General features: G+C 47.1%; 1 protein-coding gene across 4 annotated transcripts in view; it reads left to right on the top strand.

Annotated features, from left to right (window-relative positions):
- Positions 1-20,917, top strand: part of MFNG (MFNG O-fucosylpeptide 3-beta-N-acetylglucosaminyltransferase) — a 194,203-nt gene that overhangs the window by 9,251 nt on the left and 164,035 nt on the right. The window contains exons 8-9 of one of the 4 annotated variants that reach the window (XR_008202796.1): positions 467-4,438; positions 9,973-10,681. Coding sequence is in view for 2 of the 4 variants with exons in the window: in XM_052668743.1 (XP_052524703.1) it covers positions 467-533 (67 nt within the window). In the remaining 2 variants the exon portion in view is untranslated. The other 3 variants (XM_052668743.1, XR_008202797.1, XM_052668742.1) reach the window with 3 other exon arrangements.

The raw sequence follows: 20,917 nt of genomic DNA, 5'->3' as shown, positions 1-20,917 counted from the left end.
GAAGGGAGAAAAGAAAAAGGTTTGCTTCAGGATAACTGCAAACAAAAGTGCTCTTTCATTTACTTGCTCTGCTTTGAGTGAACAAACCTGAAGTTGTTATTTGCAGAACTTGGGTAGGAAGCTTCTGGCTGGAGATAGAAGGGGTGGGAAGTAACCACGCAATTAAAAGGGCATCTACAGAGCAGTTTAGCAGGGTCTGGTGCAGTCCCAATCTCACTGAATGCGATCAGTGAGGGTGAGCAGTGAGTTGGGCTCCATGGTCCATAGCAGGATTCAGGTGTTGGAGGAAAGCTTGGCTGCTCAGCTTTGCCAAATCAAGACTTTGTAAGATGAGCCAGTCCCAGAGCACTGTAATGCAGGGTGAACATCTGATGTGGGATGTGACACAAGACAGAAGCCTTCCACTCCCCACCTTGTTCTGCAGTAAAAACTGCCACATGATGTTCCTTCACTCTTTCCCCTGCAGGTTTCGATCTCTCCACTGCCATCTCTATCCTGATACCCCCTGGTGCCTTCAGGCTGTTGGTTGGTGATGCCCAAGCTACAGTGATTCCTGGTGTTATCCCTTCAGCTTGTGCATGTAGGGGATGGGGCACTGAAGAAGCTTGGTGCTCCCAGCTTCCCCTTACTTATGGTGGTTGGGGCTTTTTGGTCCTTGCTGAGTACCAGTGATACAGGACAAGAGAGATCTGTACCAAAGATGGATAACGTGGGCTGGACACGTGGATGGGCTTCCCATCTGTGCTGGGATGCTTACGAAAGATGAGAGCAGCATGCTTTCCTGAACAGATTAAGGACTGGGTATGCACTGCTGGGCATGTGGGTAGAGATGGGACCCACTGCTCCTTGTTGTGGTTTCACTGTATTGAATCAGAAGGATGCTGGATCAGGGTACCCAGTGCCAGACTGAGGATCACTGGAAGTGTGCCTTGGCTTCAGTCTCTGAGGCTTCTTTCTCTGTATGTGCCTGGGCTTCCCCCATTTCCCACTGTTCCCAGCTGCAGCCCTTTGGCTGAGTCTCTGCCTCGTTAAACTCTGATTCCACTCTCCCTTCAGAAATGGAAAATGTGATCATTTCTGTGCTGAATGAGTGCTGAAAAAGCAAAGCTCTTGGCCATCAGAGGGGAGGTGGGCAAGAAATGTAAGAAATCAAGAATCACTCCTTGGCTGGGACAAGGGAGAGAGTACGAAATGGGGATCATGGAAAGAGAGATGGAGATGAGGATGTTTTCTGCTCTAAACACTGAAGGCTTGATCTTGTATGGCCCTGCATTATTCCTCTCTTTTTACCTGCTTGATATGGGGTCAGGATAATCTTTTGCTCTAATTATCAACCTGTCGTCTGAGATTATACTCCAACTCCTACCTGTGAGAGAGGAGACATAAAGGATTAAAACTGGCTGAAAGAGAGGAGAAAGGAAGAGATGGAGAAGGAGCACTCGGGAGCGGATTAGAGGTTACACCTTTAAAATCTTCTCTGTGCCCTGACCAAAAAAAATTAAGTCATGAAGGAATGGAAACTGCAGAGCAAAGAGCTTTTTATCTCTGCATTTCTTTCTTCCAGATGCTAAGAGCAGCTTTCTGCCTTCCTGCTGTCCCTGCTTAAGACAACAGGGAGAAGGAGACATCCCAAATAGGTTACAGGCTTTCTAGCATGTTTATGGATAACCCCTTTCTCAGCACAGATCCTGCCATGAAAGCGAGACAATTCCACTCAATGGGGAATGGACTTTGACACCATTTTGTGCCTGTACACATGAATAAATGGCTGGGGGAGAGCAATGCAGGGAAGGCTGGAAGGCAAAGGAGCTGTTTTACATGGCAGGCAGCACCACAATCAGGTATTTCTCTTTAAAGAGTGCTTCAAAACAGACTGCTGGAATCGGAGACAGATTCAATCTCTGGTTGAAAGGACACGTGCCCTTTCTCCAAAGAGCTGCTCAGCTTTGATGCTGCTGATTGGACTAAGCCTGCTGCTGGTGGGCTGGCAGAGCCAAGGGGGGACTATCGCCATGCCTCTACCACGCTGGAAACTGGTCACCCTATTTTCCCATCCCACCTCACCCCTCAGACACCAGCATCTCCCCTACAGCTTGCATGAGGCCTAAAGAAAAGGCATCAGAAAGACCTTCTATCTCATCAAAGAGGGACCTAGAAATGAATGAGCACTGTAATTACTGATGAAGAAGAAAGAGGGGGCCTGCGGAGCTGCTTTCCAGCCTGGTCGTTCTTATGAGCTTTAGACAGTTTGTGAAGCAGCCAAGAACCCCTCTTTCTGCTCTTGCACAATATGTCTTTGAACTGGAAATTCATGCTGAGCAGTGGCAGGAACTACGTAATAGCAGTGACCATTCTGGGAGAAGTGCAAAGCACTCCATCTCACGCAGCTGTGTGAGACATGGAGCTCAAAATAGAGGCAACCCAGGTATCAGACAATCAGTGCAGCATAAAATAGTCCTACCCAAAGGGCAAGTGGTTTTGTTTGAACTCAACTAGAAGATGAAAAAAGCTTTCACGAGAAGAAATAAAGGAAGCTGATATACAGAAGGTAGACCAAATTTTTACATGATCTGATAGTGATAGGACAAGGGGGAATGATTTTAAGATAAAAGAGGGAGATTTAGGTTAGATGTTAGGTGGGAATTCATTACTCAGAGGGCGGTAAAGCGCTGGCACAGCTGCTCAGAGAAGCTGTGATGCCCCATCCCTGGAGGTGCTCAAGGCCAGGTTGGAAGGGGCCCTGGGCAGCCTGAGCTGGTGGGGGCAGCCCTGCCCACAGCAGGGGTTGGGACTGAGTGGGCTGTGAGGTCCCTTCCAACCCAACCACTCTGTGATTCTATGAATCTACGCTACCCAGATATTATCTTTTATCCTCATTCAACTCACAGCTATGCTGTTAATTGAGTCTTGCAGCGAAAATGCCAGTCCTATCTGTGGATGTCCCAGTATCAGCCAAAGCACAATGAGATTTGTGTGCCTGAGAAGAAGAAGCTGGTACAGCAGACACACAGCCCTTCGAAGAAACTGGAAGGTCTTGTTGAATCCTGGCCTCAGCTGTTCTGAATTGGCCCAGTGCTTTCAGTAAGGCTGTTCAATGATTTGGGTCCTTGAGTGGCTGCATGGGGACCATTTCAGATGAGGCTTTTATACAGGAGCAGTGCCACTTCTGTGGAAAATATCCTCTTGCATAAGAAAACAGAGAAGAAATGAGGGGATGTCTGGGCAGGGCATCTCTTGGGCTGTAGAGAAATGAATGACAGAAAGGTCCTGATGTACCTGTGAGAGCAATGCACTGGGAAGAAAATTGCTTTTCAGAGTCAACATAAGAAACCACGGCTTCTCCAAGAACAGAGAAACAGCTTAAGGGGACATTCTCCTCTTGAAATCTGATCAGTGTTAAAACCTGAGTTAAAATTAGTTTCAGGAATGGTTCCTGCCCCTGGGGCTTGCTGTCAGATGTTGTGGTTTTACAGTCTCATTTTCCTAGTTTATTAAAATGTTTAGCTGCTTGGGAAAATGAGTAACAATCTCATGTGAAACTTTCCATGGGCTGATCTTTTTTTTTATTCTCCTTCATGATTTTCTGATGTAACAGATTGTAACAGTCAAGAGTTTTTTTTGAAAGAGTTCCACTGGGTCTATTAAAATGTTGTGTTTTTCTTTCCTTTTCCCTCTTTCACATTCCCATTTCTCATTGCAGTTTAAAAAAAAAAAAAAAGAAAAAAAACTCTATCCCAAGAACTAAAAGGGATGGAAACATGGTCTTTTTTATTTTACTGGGAAAAATGGGGTTAAAGCCAAAGGTGTTGGCATGACCCTGCTGTTGTACAACATTATGTGTAGCTCTGGATTTCAAGTACAGAGGCCTCAGCTGCCCAACACCATAGCAACGAACACTATTAATGATGTTTAAGCTGTGTACTGAAGATTCAGAGAAAAGGGAAGGAGGGGAAAAAGCCAGTTACAGTATTCGAAATGTAATGTATTAAGTGGAGCTTTCATGTTAACAATAACTTTTTTTATGCTTTTCCCTGAACTGCAAAGAATTTTTACAAGAAAAGCCCAGTTTGTCAGGGCAAAAAATGCTAATGACTATCCTTTCTTCAGGGGGAAAACCGAAGTTAGTTGAAATAGGTGGGAAACTGCAATTGTTGCTAAAGGCTTGAAGGGGAGAGAGAAGAATAGTAATGCTATATAATGCTTTTCTGGTGCCAATTCCTCTTAACAGCTCTGCTGTTGAAGGAAAACAGATTTCAGTGGACCAATGGGATCTACTGAGCTTGTACCAAGGCTGCAGCCACAGCTCCCTCCCCAAGCCTCTTGCTAAAGATGCAGCCTTCCAAAGACTAACAGTGTATTAAACAGAAACCAAAGGGCAAGAAATGGGAAGAAAGAGATTGGAAGGAAACTAACAACCAAGCAGTAGAACTTGGAAGAGGTGAGATTGGCTGGCCCCAACTCTCTTCATTTTGTTCTTTTTATTTGCTTGTTTGCTTATTTGTTTGCTTATGAAAAGCTGATATGCCATTTATACTAAATTCCTCACAGAAGTTTTATCTTAATTTTGAGTCTTTGTCTGCCCATGCTTATGATGCAGGTACCTCTTTAAGTGCCTGTGTGTTCAGCATCACTTTTCATTTATTTCTTTCTGTTATCTCCAATCCCTGAATAAACCCACAGGACAACAGGCTTGTCCTCTTGCACTACTGGCCACCAGGGCTCTACACACTTCTTTTTGATTCCTAGGCCTTATGCCCTTCTTTGGGTGAGGTAGTTGGGTCTAGGTTTTCAAATAACAAAAACAAAAATGCTTGATCACCTTTTCTGTATCCATAGTGACACATTTTCATGTCTCATCTACCACACATTCTTTTTCTAATTTCACCTGTATTTCCCCTGTAAATAGTGGGCTCCATATGCAATTAAATCATAGAACTCAAAGCTGAAGGACCATGTGTTCATCACAGCTTTGAATTAGAGGCAACAAACCACACAACGAGTACAGGTTTGGCCCCTGCTCTCAGTCGGTGCCAGACATGGGATCTCACACAAAGAATCTCAATCTGGGCTTATGGCTCCACTGAAAAGGATGTGAATGTTGCCATAGACATAAGCAAAACCAAGAGCTGTGACAAATATAAATACCCATTTCTGTTTTCACCAACTACTGCAGGATTTTTCCTATAGATTTTCTACCCAATTACCTGGGTTGTTAAAGGAGTTGAGGTCTGAGCTGTTGTCACTCAGCTGGCATTACCTCTTTAAGGCTATTCCTTGAAAGCATGAGTTTTTTTGTCACTCCTGCTTTATCCAGCTTGGACTCCAAGAAGACTGGGAATTCATCTGTATCTCTGTTTGAAATGTGTGTGCTTAATTACAGACCTCTAGAATGGGCTGCTTGCCTATCAGTCATGCTCAAATTGCCTTCCAGGATTTTGCAAGGCTAAGGAGCCTCTTCAGATGTTGTGTCTGACTGCTCCTTGGTTAAACCTCCTTCGGTTTCACTGGGAGCTGCATCTGATTTGTAGAGAACTTTGAGAACAAATTAAACAGAGCACTTTGTACATGGATTTTGTGGTCCTAACCCTCCAGCCACTGCTTGAGAAGACTGTTAATTTTGGCAATGTAAGAAAAAGAATTGGAACTAGACAAGGCAATTGAAGGGGGAGAAATGCTGCTATGCTGAACCTCCATTTTCCCTCTCCCATCTCTGTAAATGAGACAGAGATAGAAACTGCAACTGGTGCCCTTGGCCGCAGTGCATCAGGTGGAGAATGTGCCTTGAAACATCTGGTGTTGCATCCAGCAGACCCAGTCATGAGTCCAGGCCAGCTTGTGCTTGGTGATGGACAGAGAGAAAAATGGTACCTGCCCCAAAGCAGAAGCATGGTAGAAAAGGCTTATAAAACCAGTGGGATAGTGCTGCCATACCAGAGTAGGGGAAAAAAAGATTATGTTTGGGACAGGGAAGGACAGGAATCACAGAAAATTCTCTTTCTCCACCCACAAATACCATGAAGGACCTGAAGGATGGGGATGGAGAGGTGAAGGGATAGATAAGTAGCCTGGATAAAGAACCAGAACAAAATCTATGTCCTCTTCATGGCTGTGTTGGCAGCTGATGAATGCTGGCCTGAGGATTGATCCTTTGAGGGTTGGGTGTTCAACAAAAAGAGGGGAAATCTGGAAAGAAAAAGGCAAGAACTGCATCACTGCATCTCCCTCAGTCCACACAGTGACCTGTGGCTTTTCACACATTACTACCCCAGTGGCATATCAGGAAATGTAGGGCTTGGAAAAGAGAATCAAAATTTGCTCTGTGCTGCATGGCTACTGCCTGGGGACACCCCGGTGCAATTCAGCTCTCACGGGCACTCAGAGAAGCAGGATGCACAGGAAAGACTCTGGCCCTCCTCACTGCCCCACCATTCCCACGTTACCATCAGTTTTGACTGCAATGAGGCTGACTGCAGAGACTGGACAAGCTCCCTCCACTTGTGATATTTCTTCAAATGTGGGGCAGAGATCTCCACTTTGAGCTCTTGAAGAGGCCAGTTTCTGAAGTCCTGGTATGATCCTTGCAGATGGTCAGGGAAACAGGACCCCTCCATAACCCCCTCTTTTCTCACGGCATTGAGCTAGAGTTGGACAATGTCTGTTTTTAGAAAAAGTGGCAGATTCAACAGCTGAGCTGGTTTTCCAAAGGGATGTATAAAATCAACAGCCTGCCATCTGCTCTATTGTCCTGGAATAGCAGCTTGAAGGGTGAAGGAAGAGGGAAGGAGGGGGAGTGAAAGGAATGAGAAATAGGGGTGGGGGGAGAGAGTGGGAAGGAGGGGAGGAAAAGGCAGCAGAGAGGTGAGGAAGATCTTATGGGAGGGGAGAGTGAAGGTGGAGGCTAGAGAAAGGTAGAGAAGGAGGAGAAGCAAAAAAGAAAGCAGTTTGACAGTGGAAGTACTGAGGGGAGAGGACAAGCATGGGGACAAACAGAGCTTGCTTCTCATCACCCTGCATAGATCCCTGATGACTTCCTGAGCCAGCAAGGTAGGCACCTGCAGCACCCTTGTCCCTGGCTCGTGCTGAGCCAAAGCCTGACAGCAAAATAAACAAACTGAACTTACTGACCTGGATAATCACTCCCCTTTCACCCACACAGCCCCTTCTGCTTGCCTGCTGTACCCCCTCACCTCCCGGGTTGGCTTTTATTGAGTGCTGCAGGGAAGGCATTGAACTCCAGGTTTGGCAGCAGAGTAAATAACAGCAACATTGGCCTCTCCGGCTCAAGTGGGAGGAGGGGTGGTTTCAATCAAAGGTAAATAACAGTTGGTATTCTCTGACCTTTAATCCAATTTCCTAGAAATGGAAAATAATATTCCAGCATAGATATGTGGTGCTGGTCTACAAAAGAAGGATAACTACTCAGCCAGCTGTTGGGCAAAGCACAGCCAATGAGGCCTGAACTGGGGGAGATGCCACAAGACAAGTAGTTCATCCTTGCTGGCCTGAGACTGTATTACTCTCACCTGACTCTTCCTGGTGTATTTTCCTTGCTTTAATCATCTCCCTAAGTGGAGCTGGATTGCTGGTGGGTAGCACATTCTCATGAGATATGGACCCAGATGGATGGAGGCTCCCTGATCTGCTCTGAGGATAGGAGAAAATGGCCCCAGCTGATGCCTTGAATCTGCATCCCCAAAGGACATTTTGCTAGAAATTTAAAGTTGGAAAGAAATATTTATGTAGCTATTAGTCTGGTAACACAATGGTCTTTGTGTCTGGAGAGCTTGCTCTCTGATTTGGTCACATTTTAGGATCTCAGAGGTTTAAGGAGGTGGTGTTATCAATCTCTCAGAGGGTTATCTGGTCCTGCAGAAGGAGCAGCTACCTCACAGCCCTTCCAACCCTTCTGGCAGAAGTTTTTCCAATCAAGTACTAAATCCTGCTCTTCTGGTACAGACTATTAGTGTCCGATTGGAAAACTGCTGATAACTAAACAGTGGTAACAAGCTGATCTTGTAAAAGCAGGTTTCTTCTGTGCCAGTATTGATTTCCAGATGAAGCAACTCTGTCAGGCTCTAGGGCACTGCTTTCTCCTCTGTGGGGCAGCTGATTTGCAGTTCTCTGACAAAAAAAAGCCTGGTGAGGCCGGGCTGTGTTTGGAAGGAGGCAGAGATACGTACAGGACCTGAGGCAGAGAAGGTCAGATCCTTTCTAGGCCTTCCATCTTGCAGAATGTGATGGTTCATAGGAGGGGTTTCATTCACTGTGGACACAGAGCATCAGTCCATCCTGTGGGTGAGCTGTGGTTTCAAAACCACGTTTCAGATGAAAAAATTTGTAACCCATATGGACTCTGAAAAAAACCTCTTCACCAAGAGCTCCCTGGTGATGAATGTAGCTCAGAGCACGGCAGTTGTGTGACAATCAATTCCTGATCATACATTATAGACAGATCACGTGCAGGAGGAACGGCCAAGTCCATCATCCCATTTAATTCTCTACTCTTCCAGTGTGGATGCTGAGAGCCTGGGAGACAGTAACAGCAGTTTCAAAGTGCACTCAGACATCCAGGGCAACACAGGATAGAAGTACTGAGAGCTTAACCTCTAGACTGAGGAATAGTGAAGTCCACCCTGCACAGAGAGACTCAGATGATGACTGATCTTTGCATTTCACTACCAGTCAGCTAGTCTTGCCTTAAGACAGTAAGGGAGAGGAAAAATGATTTTTTTTTTGCATCCCTTTGATGATGTGTCATTTTCCCTTTGCTCGACTCGCTCTCGGAGCACAGTGCTTTGGTAACCGCTTGAACTCTCTGGAATGGCCCTTGCCTTCTTGTCAGGGAGAGAGCAGGAAGAGGAGAGGGTTTGGGAGGCGGAAGCTCTGGTCAGCACCCTGGAGAGGGACGGGTCCGACGTGCCCCTGCTTTCCCCTACTTGTCTTGCCTTCCACTGCCTTTTCCTGCCTTTTCTTGCCTTCCCCTACCTTACCTTGTCTCTACCCTCATTTATCTTGCCTTCCCTCTTTGTTTGCCTTTCCTTCATTTTGATGCAGGCTGATGGACAGCATCCTGGCGTGGCACAATCCTACCTTGCCTTGCAGCTAACACTAACCCTTTTTTTGCTCTTGTTTAGGAACAAATACAGGGTGCTACAGCTCTGTACACAGCTGCTCTGATACTGTGGCTTAGATCTGGGTTATTTTTTGCAGACAAATCCTCTTTTCTATCAGATTTGACATCAGGCAATCCCTTCGTATCCCTCCCCTTCTCTCTGTCAGACTTCCCCCTTCTCTTCCTGCCCTGTGTTCTCTTTCCTGGCATCTGTGCCCTTCCGTTCCCTCTGTATCCCTCCATCCCCTTTTCTTTTGTATAGCCAGCTTTCAGTTCTCATATATCAGAAGAATTTCTGGTTTTGTTTCCATCACAGTCTGTTCCCACCAGCATGGAAACAGGGCAGAAGTCCACTGAGACCTGGAGGGAAAGAGGAAGCTTACAGAGAGCTGTAGTCAAAGCTTGTTTCAGTAATCCAGTGCAGATTTTCATCTCTCTGCTCTTACCCTTAAAGTCCTAAGAGGCTTCTACCTGAGAGCTTTGCAAACTGTTATTTCTCTGAGATCTCCCTGATGCAGGTTCTCAGTGCTCTGCTGAAGGGTGCCAGTAGCATACATTGGCTTATTTGGTAGGATCTGGTACCTAATGAGTAATAAGCCTTCTGAAGTCTACTGTGCTACTTGGAAGTGATCCAGTTTGGGAAGGTGGGATATCAGTTTCAGCTGCAGAAAACCATTTTAATTTACAGGAGTTCAGGGAACTCCCAGCCTGACACCACTTTGGATGAGATTTAGGCAGGGTAGCATGGAGGATGGGATTCATGCCAGCACCACAGGCATCTAGATTTGGGTAGTGAAAGAAAAAAAAAAAAAAAAAAAAAAAAAAAAGGAGTTATTGACTGTCTTTCACTTGTTTTGTAGCTTTTTAAAGCTGGAGCTCCTGTGGCAGTGACAAATCCATCCACAGTTAAATGGACCACAGCAGCTGAGTAGATGCATCTGGAAGAATAGCACTGGTGTTCCACCTTGTTCTCTAAGCTACACCATGGCATCCAGAAGAGCTCACAACGTCTTTGGGAGAGGTGATGGATTTTCTGTTAGGCTGGAGTCGTCCTCTTTAAAGTGACATTTACATTTGTATCAGACAAAGCTTTTTCTGACCTGTGATTCTTCCATCATTTTTGGCTAATAGCAGCAGAAGATGGCTCCACATTGTCTGGAGGTCAATATTTAGATGACTGTGGGAGGGGGATACAGGTGGTATCTCAGTGGTATTCAATGGAAAGCTGGGGGAAAGGGCAGCCCAGTTTTTACTCCACATTTGATGCCATCAGTTTAGTTTTTGCTTTACTTTAACTGAGGCCAAGGAAGCCTTGGTTACATATGGTACATCCCAGTGCCTTTCTCGGCAGACAGTGACCACGCATGGCAATTCAAGACCGCAACAGTCCCAGAAATGATGGCAACACTGTGTGTTAAGGTCATGCTGAAGTGTTCTGTTAGGCTGCACATCTAAGCAATTTCAATGTTTCCTTCCAGGACAGGATAAAGCACAGTTTCAATTTCTGAGGCTGATGAACACCTTTGTTTGATTTCCTAAGAAAAAAAAAATAAATTCCTTCCATTGCATGTGTTATTTCTGTTGTTGCTGTACTTTAATATTTACAAAAGGAAGCTTCCAGTGGAAGTGCTCTTCAGGGCTCAGCTCAGCTTTCTCCTCAGGGTCTCTCCTCCAGATCTCATCTGGGACTTCCCTTACTTTCTTCAGGTCCTGTGATACTGGCATGTTCAACACCACACTGCATCTCTCCCTGTTTTGTCCCCCAGATTCTCAACACAGTCTTCTAACTGACCCAGCTCTCTGGATAATCCAGTTTCTGTTATCTGTTTCCATCTAACAATTTATCAGTAACCAGACCTGGTGTTCAGCATTTCTGTAGCATTTGAACTTGGAAGGAGATTGAAGAGAGCACTGCTAATTAGCTCACAGTTTTTCTTCAGGTCACTGTTATCCTGCTGGAATGACTTAAACACCACAGTACAAAATGTGACCAGCTGCACAGAGGGGCCTGAACTCCTTGGAATGTAATCTCTCTCCTTCTTTACTGAGAGCAATAGAAGGTCACCTCCATAGCTCTGGAGCTGAGAGATAGTGTACCAGATTTTGAGCTGGTATAAATCAGTATAGATCCAGGGGCACTTTGACCCCCAGTCTGTGTGCACAGTCTTAAGATTTTTTAGCACAACCTGGGAGTCTCCTGGCAGGTCCGAATGTGACTGTCCTGACTCCAGGCAGAAGAATTCCAGCCATTCCTGCTGGCTTCGTAGTTCCAGATCGGGGCTGTCAAAGCACAGAAAGATCTCTCTGTGATCTCAGGAGGAAAATTCAGGATGAAGAATGAAGGCATGCACATTGGAGCAGGTCAGCGGCCAGGATGCTTTGCCCCAGCCTTGCGGAGATTCATTTGAAATGGCCAGAACCCCTCTTCCATCACAGGCTCAGCCATCTGAATGGCACCAAGCCATCCAGAGAGAGAGCGTACTCCTCCTCAGCCCCACGCACCACGCCTCTGACTGCCTTGCCTCTGGGAGCAAAGGAGCGAGAGAAGCACTTTGCCTCCCACAGAATTGGGAACACAGCCAGAAAGCCCCTGGGAGTCCCTGACGCATCTCCGCAGCAACGCTCGGCGAGAGCAACGCATGCACCTCACGCCCACCCACCCACATGCGTGGAGCCGAGCTCTCGCTTCTCATCTTCCTGTCCCTCCTTTCTCACCATGCTGGCTCCTTTGGGGCTGTGGATACAGCACTTACCAGATGACACGCTGCTTGTTTCTCGGCTTGTACTGCTGCTGGAGCAGTGCTCAACATGACATGGCTTGGTGGGGGCAAGATGAAATCCAGAGGTGTCTGTTTGTATGGCTGGAGGTGTGCAAGGCTTGGACGGTCCAACCAGTCCAGAAATAGGACCAGCAGAGGGCACTCTGGTACTACCGCTCACCCGCCAGACCCAGACCTTGGTCAGGGAATGGGGTCATCCCAAAGCCTTGTCGGGCTGCATCCTGGGTGTAGGATGAAAAGGGGATCAAGAGAATGGAGGAGAGGGCTGCAGCCCTGCTTTCCTCACTGCAGAAAAGGGAAGGAGGAAGTGGATGAGGAGGCTGCAAAGGAGAGGTGTCCCAGGGACTTCCACATCTGTTCCATCAGTTCACTGCAATCCCAGCACATGGATGCGGATGGTGGTTGTACAGCCTTGGATTTTTCTCTTTGAGACCTTGGGTACAGTATGACTCTGGTACAGGGCAGCAGAGGGAAGGCAGCATCTTTCACTACCTGGAAGGGCTGCTGAGCCTGAGGCTTAACAGCAGGACAGCTCTGTGCCTGTCAGTCTCTGAGGTCTACTGCTGTCCCCTTCCCCAGCTATCCTGGTGGTATCCATCAAGAGGGACTGTCCTGCTCGTTTCCGTGCAAAGTCTAGACATCTTCCTCATTATAAAGTAGTGTGACAGCTACATGAGAAAATGGTATTCCCCAGAGATCTTGGGGCTGGGGGGTCTCCTGCCTCCTCTGAAGAGGTGACAGGAGCTGAGCACCTTCCTAAGTGCTCAGAGAGCCTGAGCGCCTGGTGGCTTTGCTGCAATAAATCTGGAGCAGCTATAAATCTGGAGCAGCTGGCTTAAGTTCCTCCAGGGTTCATAAGAAAAAAAACAAACATCCAGCCTGATGTTTTCTGTTTGCCCACTCACTGTGTTTTTAATTGGAATGTTTGTAGCTTGGAAAATTGCTTCTTAGACTACACTACCCACAGTCCTTCGCTGGCAGCTTAGCGTAGCCTGTCAGGGCAAACAAAACCCACACCTCTGGATGGGGTCTCCTTGCCTGACCATGCAGGCAGCTGGAGGTCTTCTGTCATGCCTGACAGATGTACCTCTTTGTCTCAGTGGTCAAAGTCTGGTGAGACGAGTGAGAAATGCGGCTGTGATTCCCAGGTCCTAACAAAATCAGCTCTCCTGAGTCTCTCTCATTCCCATTCCTGCCAAACCCCGTCCAGAACTTTTTCTAAATGAAACTTGAAGTCCAGTTTGGGAGAGATCACAAGGCAGAAACAACAAGCATAATGAACCATATTTAAAATGATATTTTTTCTGCCTTTGGAGTTTGGTTAATTTATAATCTATAAAAGTCTCTGCATAATTGTGTCTTGATTAAAATGGTATAATTAGGCGCTCTGGATCTCTCTCCCCTTTCCCTAAGATTATTTCTGTCTAATTGCTTTAATCTGTGTTTTCATGCACCCACTAGAAAATCAAAGCGTGCTCCCATGAGGACGCGGGTGAGAGTGAATAAAGCTGACGACTCATTAAGTGCAGCAGAGAGAGGAAACTGCATCTAAATCACTGCTACATTAATGAGGTAAAATAAAAAATCGAAACGAATAAATAACAAAGAGAGAGAGGATCTAAAAAAACCAACAACAACAACAAAAACCCCAACCTGACATAGATTTTAATATTAATTAAGAATGTATTGAATAGCAAATTGTCTGTCATTAAAGCCAACTTCCTCCATTGTTGATGGAGAGGAAAAGGTCTGGGGACTGGATGGTGCTTCGTGGAGGGGGCAACTTGTGCAGAAGTAGGGACAGAATGAAGGTCATCAAGCGGGGTTTGAAGGATCTGAGTGGGAGAAGTGCCGGCTTAACTTTTCAGTTTAACAGTGATGCCACAATTAGCCTGGATTCGAGTGAGAACAGGATCAGACTCCAGGGAGAGCAGAGTGGGACTCCTGCATAAGCTCTGCATATGGGCTGGCTCTCTGCATTGCTGGAGGGGGTGGGGGGAAGGGACCATGGCATGGCCCCTTGTCCATCCCAAGTCCATCTGTCCCAGGTCTGGCCCCAAGACCAGAACATCTCTCCCTTCCAGGTGTCTTTCTGTCTTCTTATCAACAATGCTATAAACTCTGCCAGCTAGCCCCAGTAACCTACAAACAGGTCACTCGTTTCTCTCCAAGTGAGCAGTCGAGAAAACAAGGTAATTTTAGAAGGCTTCCGGCTATGTTTGTGTTTTGTTAACTGCTTTAGTCTCCTGAGGACAATACCAAGGTAGTGCTGTCCTCTGGTCCCTTGTTCTTGCTTGCAGGGGAGACTAACTGTGATGTAAGTTGTTCGCCTAGCTCAAGTGTAAGTGCAAGTGCTCAAACGTTGTGCTGCAGAGGCGCCCTTTTACCCCTGCTATGATAGAACAGCTTTGTGACCCAGGTAGGGCACACTCTGCTTGTGAATTTGGTGTTCTGCACTGTTGTGACACAGACATGATTCATGCTGGGGTTAGTGATCTGACCACTCAGAAATGGGACGACAGGGGGATTTCATCTTAAGTTGCCTGTGACTACATGATTTGCCCTTAACTCACCCACCTCCCCCCCCCCCCCCTTCCCCCATCATGAAATGTACTCTCGCATGCAGTTGTATAAAGGTATTCAGACAAAAATTGGTGACTCTGTCTCCTTGTGACCTTCATAATCATTGCTATACTCTAGTTCATATTTTCTCCAGACACAGATGCATTGTTTATGGAAAGTTGTAAGGGAATGTGGCTAAGAAAACCCAAAACATTGCTTGACTTATGAATAGGAGCTGTTGGCTCAGAGGAAGGCTTGTCCCAGCTACTTAACCCTTACTACAATGGCAGGGCAGGCCTCAAAGCTTTGCAGAGGCCTCAGTGCAGGGGTAAGGGCATGAATTTAAATGCTCTGCCTGACCACAGCTCTCGGTCCCTAAGACTTGCCCTTTCAGCATCCCTTGAAGACCAAGCATGGAGAGAGGGTTGATGGTCATGTCAGAGTGGCAGCTGAGAGGGTAATATTGAAAAAGAAAGCAGGATCAGCTGCTTGTAGTCCTTGAGTTCAATAAGAGCCTAATCTAATTAAATGGAGACCACTATCAAATTACCAGCTCTCTTTTAATGTAGCCATTTTAAGTGGTTCAGTGTATTTATAGTAGGCGAGTTAGGGAGGGCTCTTCTCTCTTGAGGTTATGCTTGTGTATGAGGGAGAGATGTATAACAATGTTAAGACTAAAGCTTTGAATTGTTTCCTGATTCCAGCCTGGAAAATACCATGCACAGGATTTAAGACATTGAAATCTGCTCCCAGATAGCCGCTGCCTACGTATGTGAATGTAGTGCTTGTTTGGGTTTGTTTCTTTTCTTGCCCCAAGCCAGCAGCACAGAAGTTTCCTTTCAGAATTAAGCTTCACTTGAAGCAAATGTACCTTGTGCAACAGGCTCACATCAGTCAATAGCTATGAAAGGCAATGAGGAGGTCAAATGCTGTGGTTGAATCTGGGAACTTTGGTGGGAGTGGGATGGAGCTGTCATCAATGGCTAGAAGGCGAACGGAGAGGCTCTCAGCCCCACAGCCTGGCTGATGGAGTGTCCCTGATTTGTCTTTCCTTTAATACTGTCTCTCCTCCAGCCCTTTCTGTTGCTCTCCCCGTAATCCCATCTCTGGGGGAGTTCCTGTGTGGTTGGATCTGTGTCAGACGATCCCCCGGGCTCACAGGGGGAGGAGGTGGGAAATGTTCATTGGGAGCAGTTTCCATGCAGAACGACAGTAATAATCCTTAGCCTTTTATCTGAAGCTTTTGCAAACATTAATTCATTAACCTCTCACAATCACCCTCTGAGGTGAGGATTATTATCCACGGGATTGGACAGATGGGGAAGCTGAGACAAGGATGAGGCAGTTGGTGCCACCGATTCCTCCCTGGTCCTCCTATAATCCATATCTCCTCTGCCACTGGGGGGTGGGATAGCTTCTTCGGGATATCCTGTCTGGGACAAGGACAGAATTTAGGGGCAGTGTTTGCTGTTAGACTCTGAAGGAGTCACACGTGTGGTACAGGGCTTTGTGCCTCTGTGTCCCATAGGTTGTTACCATGGGTCACCCCCATACCACTAACTGCCCTTTCTGCGGGAGCCCCCGGCATGTTTCTGTGCCTGTCTGGTCACTATTTATATCATCACTGTAAGCAGAGGGGGAAAAGGAAGGGAGGAGAGAGAGAGAGACATAGAGGAAAGTAACAAGACCTAGAAACAAGAGTCCTTTATGTCTCCTTAACCATCCCCATCTCTCTTCCAATTGCTATTTCTTTGTCTTAATGTTGTGTCTCATTCTTGATGAGAGAGATTAAAGCCCAAGAGATTAAAAGCTTACTTAGATGAGATAGACTTTACTGCCTCCCTCCCTCTTGCTGGGACAGACCTCTGGGAAACCTGTCTCTTGCTTTTCCCATCCTCTCTCCCCTCCCCTGCCCCTCCCACCTCTTGATCCTTAGAGATGAAAAGGCCTTTTCCTTCTGTTGGTTTGAGCCAGTCTGGCCATTTACAAGGCCGCTCTTTGATTCTCGTTCAGGGTCAAGTGGAGAGAAGAAGGCTCATCCGAGGCTGCAGAAGCCGCTGACATAACGTCTTAGCTGTCCATCTGCAGCGACTCTATCATCCCTCCTCTGAGACACCCTCCTTCCCCAGGCCATTCATCCATCTGAAAAGCTCTATGACAAAGCAGCAAAAAAACACCAATGGATCTTGCAATCATCGCTGTGAATGATTGTGCCACCCACAGTGATGTGAAGCCCCTCCTGGGACATGAGCATGTGGGAAGAAGGCTGGAGCAGAAAAAAACTGGTGGTGGGCTCCCTTGTCCATTCCACCTTTTGCAGGGCAGATGCCAGTGCAGATAGAGGACTACAACAGTTCCCCTTCATTTCTGACAAAGGGGTTTTTCAATAGCAAGTCTGATAAAGCACAGATTTGCTCCCATTCATTCTCAGTGTGTTGGTGTGTATGGAAAGGAACACATTCATTGCACTTTGGGTTGGTCCTGCCTCTTCCATGGAGACCAGTTCTTCCAAACTGGTGCCTACTAAAGGAGCCCTTAAGGGCTTCAGCTGCTCCACTGTGGTAGGGCTGGAAAACCCAATGCCTTTCTGCCCTTTGATTTCATAGAATCACAGAGTCATGAATCTTGGAAAACATCTCTAAGATCACTTAGTCCAAACGTCAGCCCATGCCCACCATGCCCACTGACCATATTCTCTGTGCCACATCCACGTGGCTCTCAAAGATCTCCAGGGAATAGTGACTCCACCACCTCCCTGGGCAGCCTGTGCCACTGCAGCATCACTCTTTCTGAGAAGACGTTTTTCCTAAGAATTTCACAGAGGGATTCAGTGCTCCCACCTTGACTGAGTTCAAAGTTGCTCTTCACAGCACAGAAACCAATGGAGTTAGAACTGAACTTGGCTCCACCTGGTCAATTGCAGTGCTTCCACAGCTAGGGCAGAGAAGGCCAATTCTGTGTCTCATCCTGGCAGAGCCTGCTAACTATGGTACGCTTGGAGACCTCTCAGCATGATGGAGACAGTGGTGTGCAGCCCATGCGCCTCCTCTAGCTCCACATGTACTGAGGCAGAATCTGGCAGCACTCCCACCTTGGATTCCCTGAGCATGGTAATGACCAAAGCTCACATGGGATATTATTTCCAAACGCGCTGAAAAATGCTCCCTGCTCCATATGGCAAAGGAGGAGACTCCAGTGCAGCAGTGCAGGAATTGTCTGTGCGACGTAGTGCTCGCTCTGTGCTCGCCATCTCCCACGAATGCTGTGTGCAGCCACCCATGCAGAAAGAGCCTTCCATCTTCATTGCTGACAGCTGTCAGTCTCCAGGAAAAAATCCCTTCTCTCCCTGCTCCCGCGGTCCCACAAGCAGGGAAGGAAATCTGCCAACACGGTGCTTCTCCCTCTTGCTCTCTCTTTTGCTGCCTGTGAGGGAAGTTGCAGGGAAATAATGAAATAAAAGCCAAGGCCCAGAGAAAGCTGATTCATCCACAGCCCAGGGCCAGCGGCCGGCTCCAAGCAGAGCTGTAAAATCAATCTGTCACTGCTCACCGCAGTATAGATCAGGGCAGAGATTGAGACTGCAGCGAGGGCTGAGCCCAGCCTCCTCCTGAGGACCTCTTTTCCAGCGGTGGGACCCCTCAGGGGGCACAGATGGATGGATGGGAAGGAGGCAAAGAGGGAAAAGGGCTCCGTGATCCTTCACTGATGGTGCTTGGCATGCACCCACGCTGCCCAGTTCAAGGACCTGGTGGTGGGGGATGCTGAATGTGAGCTCTGGTAACCCCAGCCTGCAGCAGAGGGTTAAAACTTCAGTTAAACATGTGAAACAAGGTAATTTGTGGGACCATTTCCATCCTTGCTAGGGAGACAGAGAGGCTGGAAGGCAATGGTCTCAGCGACATCAGCACAAAAGAATGAGAAAGGTGATTATTTGTCTGTGGTGCTGGGCATAGAGCAGAACGAGCCTGCAGCTGACTTCCACTACAGTATCCATGACGTACTTACTTTTTTTTTTGCTTGGTGAGGTTCTTTTTTTTTTTTCTTTCTTTTCTTTCTTGTGAAGTAACAAACAACAGAGCCTTTTCAGGGCTTCTGACAAGGACAGAGCCTCTGCAAAATAAACATGAGGGTGAGCTTCTCTACCTTATATCTGATCATCTGTCATGGAGCAAATAAACACTGAGGGTGTGGCTTGGAATCAGATAGAGAACCCAAGTGCCCCACATCCCTGGGGATATGCTGCCTACTTCTATGTGTCTCTTGGCTCTGTTCAGTCTGTTTGATTGAAGAACTGTTCTTGAGTCTGTGTAAGGTAGGACAATCTGACATCTCCTCGGGCCACAGAAACACAAGGATCTTGTCCCAGCACCTCCCAGTGGCTGCATCAGCAGCAAAGCTGGAGGGGACCCATTCCCTGAGAGAGTCATGGATGACTCTCAGAAGAGTCAGGAGAAAATCCTGCTCTGAGTTGGTGTTGGAAACCATTTCTTCCAATACAGCACCCTCCAAGATTAGACTGTGTTTCTTAGAGGGTGTAAAAATAATGGAAGCAAGACTTCATTCCTCCATTTTTTACCTTTAAGTGAGCTTGAAAGGAAATCATCCACAATCATAACTCCCCCAAATGATCAAGGCAAGGAAACTGGAGTATCCTTTCTCTTCCCAGGTGGAGCAAGTAGGTTTGTCCTTTAACCCAGTGGGAGCAGACATCTGATGGATCAGGGAGTGCACAGAAATGTCCTCGAAGCTGCTCAACCCTTGTGTCTCATAGAATAGTTTGGATTCATAGAATCATAGAATATCTCATGCTTGAAGGGACCCATAAGGACCACTGACTGTCTCCTGGCTCCACACAGAACTACCCAAAATGGTTGGAAGGGACCCTTAAAAGCCACCTATTTCCAACCCTCTCTCTTCCTGAGAAGCCTGTGTGTGTTTTCTGACTTGGGTTCATGGATTTTGGGGAAAAGAGAACACGACAAGCTTCCTAACCACCATTTTCCACAAGGATGATGCCCTTATATTTGTGCACCTAATGGACCAAAGTGTTTCTTGGTGCCATCTTAGGTGTGAGGCTGGAGCTGATTTTGTATGCTTGCTGTTCTGTCCCTGAGGGTGCTGAATGCACGTGAGAAGACTTGGGGTAGTTCCATCCCTGCTGGGTTTCGATTTATGTGAGGTTATTTCTCTCCCAACAGTGAGAAAAATGTACAAGGTGTCAAAGGAGCTCACCCTACATAATGGTGTGTGATAGACTGCTTATGTATTTCTTCAATACCTATACTAGTATTGAAGAACGAAGTGTGGGTCCACAGCTATGACTCTTTCGATGCAGCTGGAAATCACAGTATCACATATTTAGTAATTGTGGTGCTTGCGATGGTGTGTGCATGATGGGGTAAACAGAATCAGGTGTCTGTTCTCCTAGATGTTGCAAGCATGTATGTATTGGTGCTGAGAAGAATGCCTTCACCCAGCTGTTGTGAGTGTGGCTGTGTGAAGAAGGGGTACAAACAGTGTCTGCTCAGCTGTGTGTGAAGCTTTCAGAGCATTTCCTTTGTTGCTGCTATCTCCAGTATGAGGGACACGCGCAGCTGGCATAAGGAGCACGGGGGTGTGAGTTGGTCATGAGGAAACACAATTGTTGGGGCAGGATACTGACATCAGAGCCAGCCCTGAGCAGGGAGCAAAGCGCTTCCCAGCACCAGAGTGGACCTTGAGACATTTCTGAGCAAGGCTGTGACACGTGGCTGCCTGGAATAGCAGGAGACTGGATTGCACAGCTCAGGAAAGCAATTCCCATCCCATAAGCTGCATTCCTTAGTTTCTTTGCAGCTGTTGCATGGCTATGAGTGGCTGGGCAAGACAGAGCATCCCTCCACATCTGACTGTGAGGAATGTGGAACATGGTTTGTGCGTCTGATGTCTGGCTGTCATGTATGCTTTCTATGTATGGGGCAGTTGATTCCTCCAGTGGTTTCAAAGCAGGTATCACTGTGCGTTTGGGGGCTCAGCTGTGACCAGTTCTCCAGCACCTGATGCGCACGTGTGCTTATTTCTGTCTGTAGGGGAGATCTCCATCCGTGGTGGCAGATGTGCACTTGGATCTTCCAGGAAGCTGGAGCATATATGTGGTATGTCCAAGGAGATGCTCATCTGAGCAGGAATGGGAAAGTCTCCCCATGCATGTGTATGTGAGGGGGTGAGAGCTTTTCCCAAACTCCTGTTGCATCTGTATGTGCTGATGGGCAAAATACCACAGGGGCACACACTGAGGTGCAGTTTCCCATGGCTTTCACATCCACACATGCCACATACCTGCAGGGCATCCATGCATGTAGTGTGCATCCACCTGCAGGGGTGTAGCATGTAGCTGTTGCTTCAGACCACGCGTGTGTGTGCCATTCTTGGAAACCATTGTGTTTTCACGTCGGTGACACGATCCAGAGCAGCTGAGGTGCTG

This window comes from Tympanuchus pallidicinctus, unplaced genomic scaffold (assembly GCF_026119805.1).
Source record: "Tympanuchus pallidicinctus isolate F22 unplaced genomic scaffold, pur_lepc_1.0 scaffold8, whole genome shotgun sequence".
NCBI lineage: Eukaryota > Metazoa > Chordata > Aves > Galliformes > Phasianidae > Tympanuchus > Tympanuchus pallidicinctus.
The sequence above is the reverse complement of the archived record's forward strand: the minus strand, read 5'-3'. Positions and strand labels throughout refer to the sequence as shown.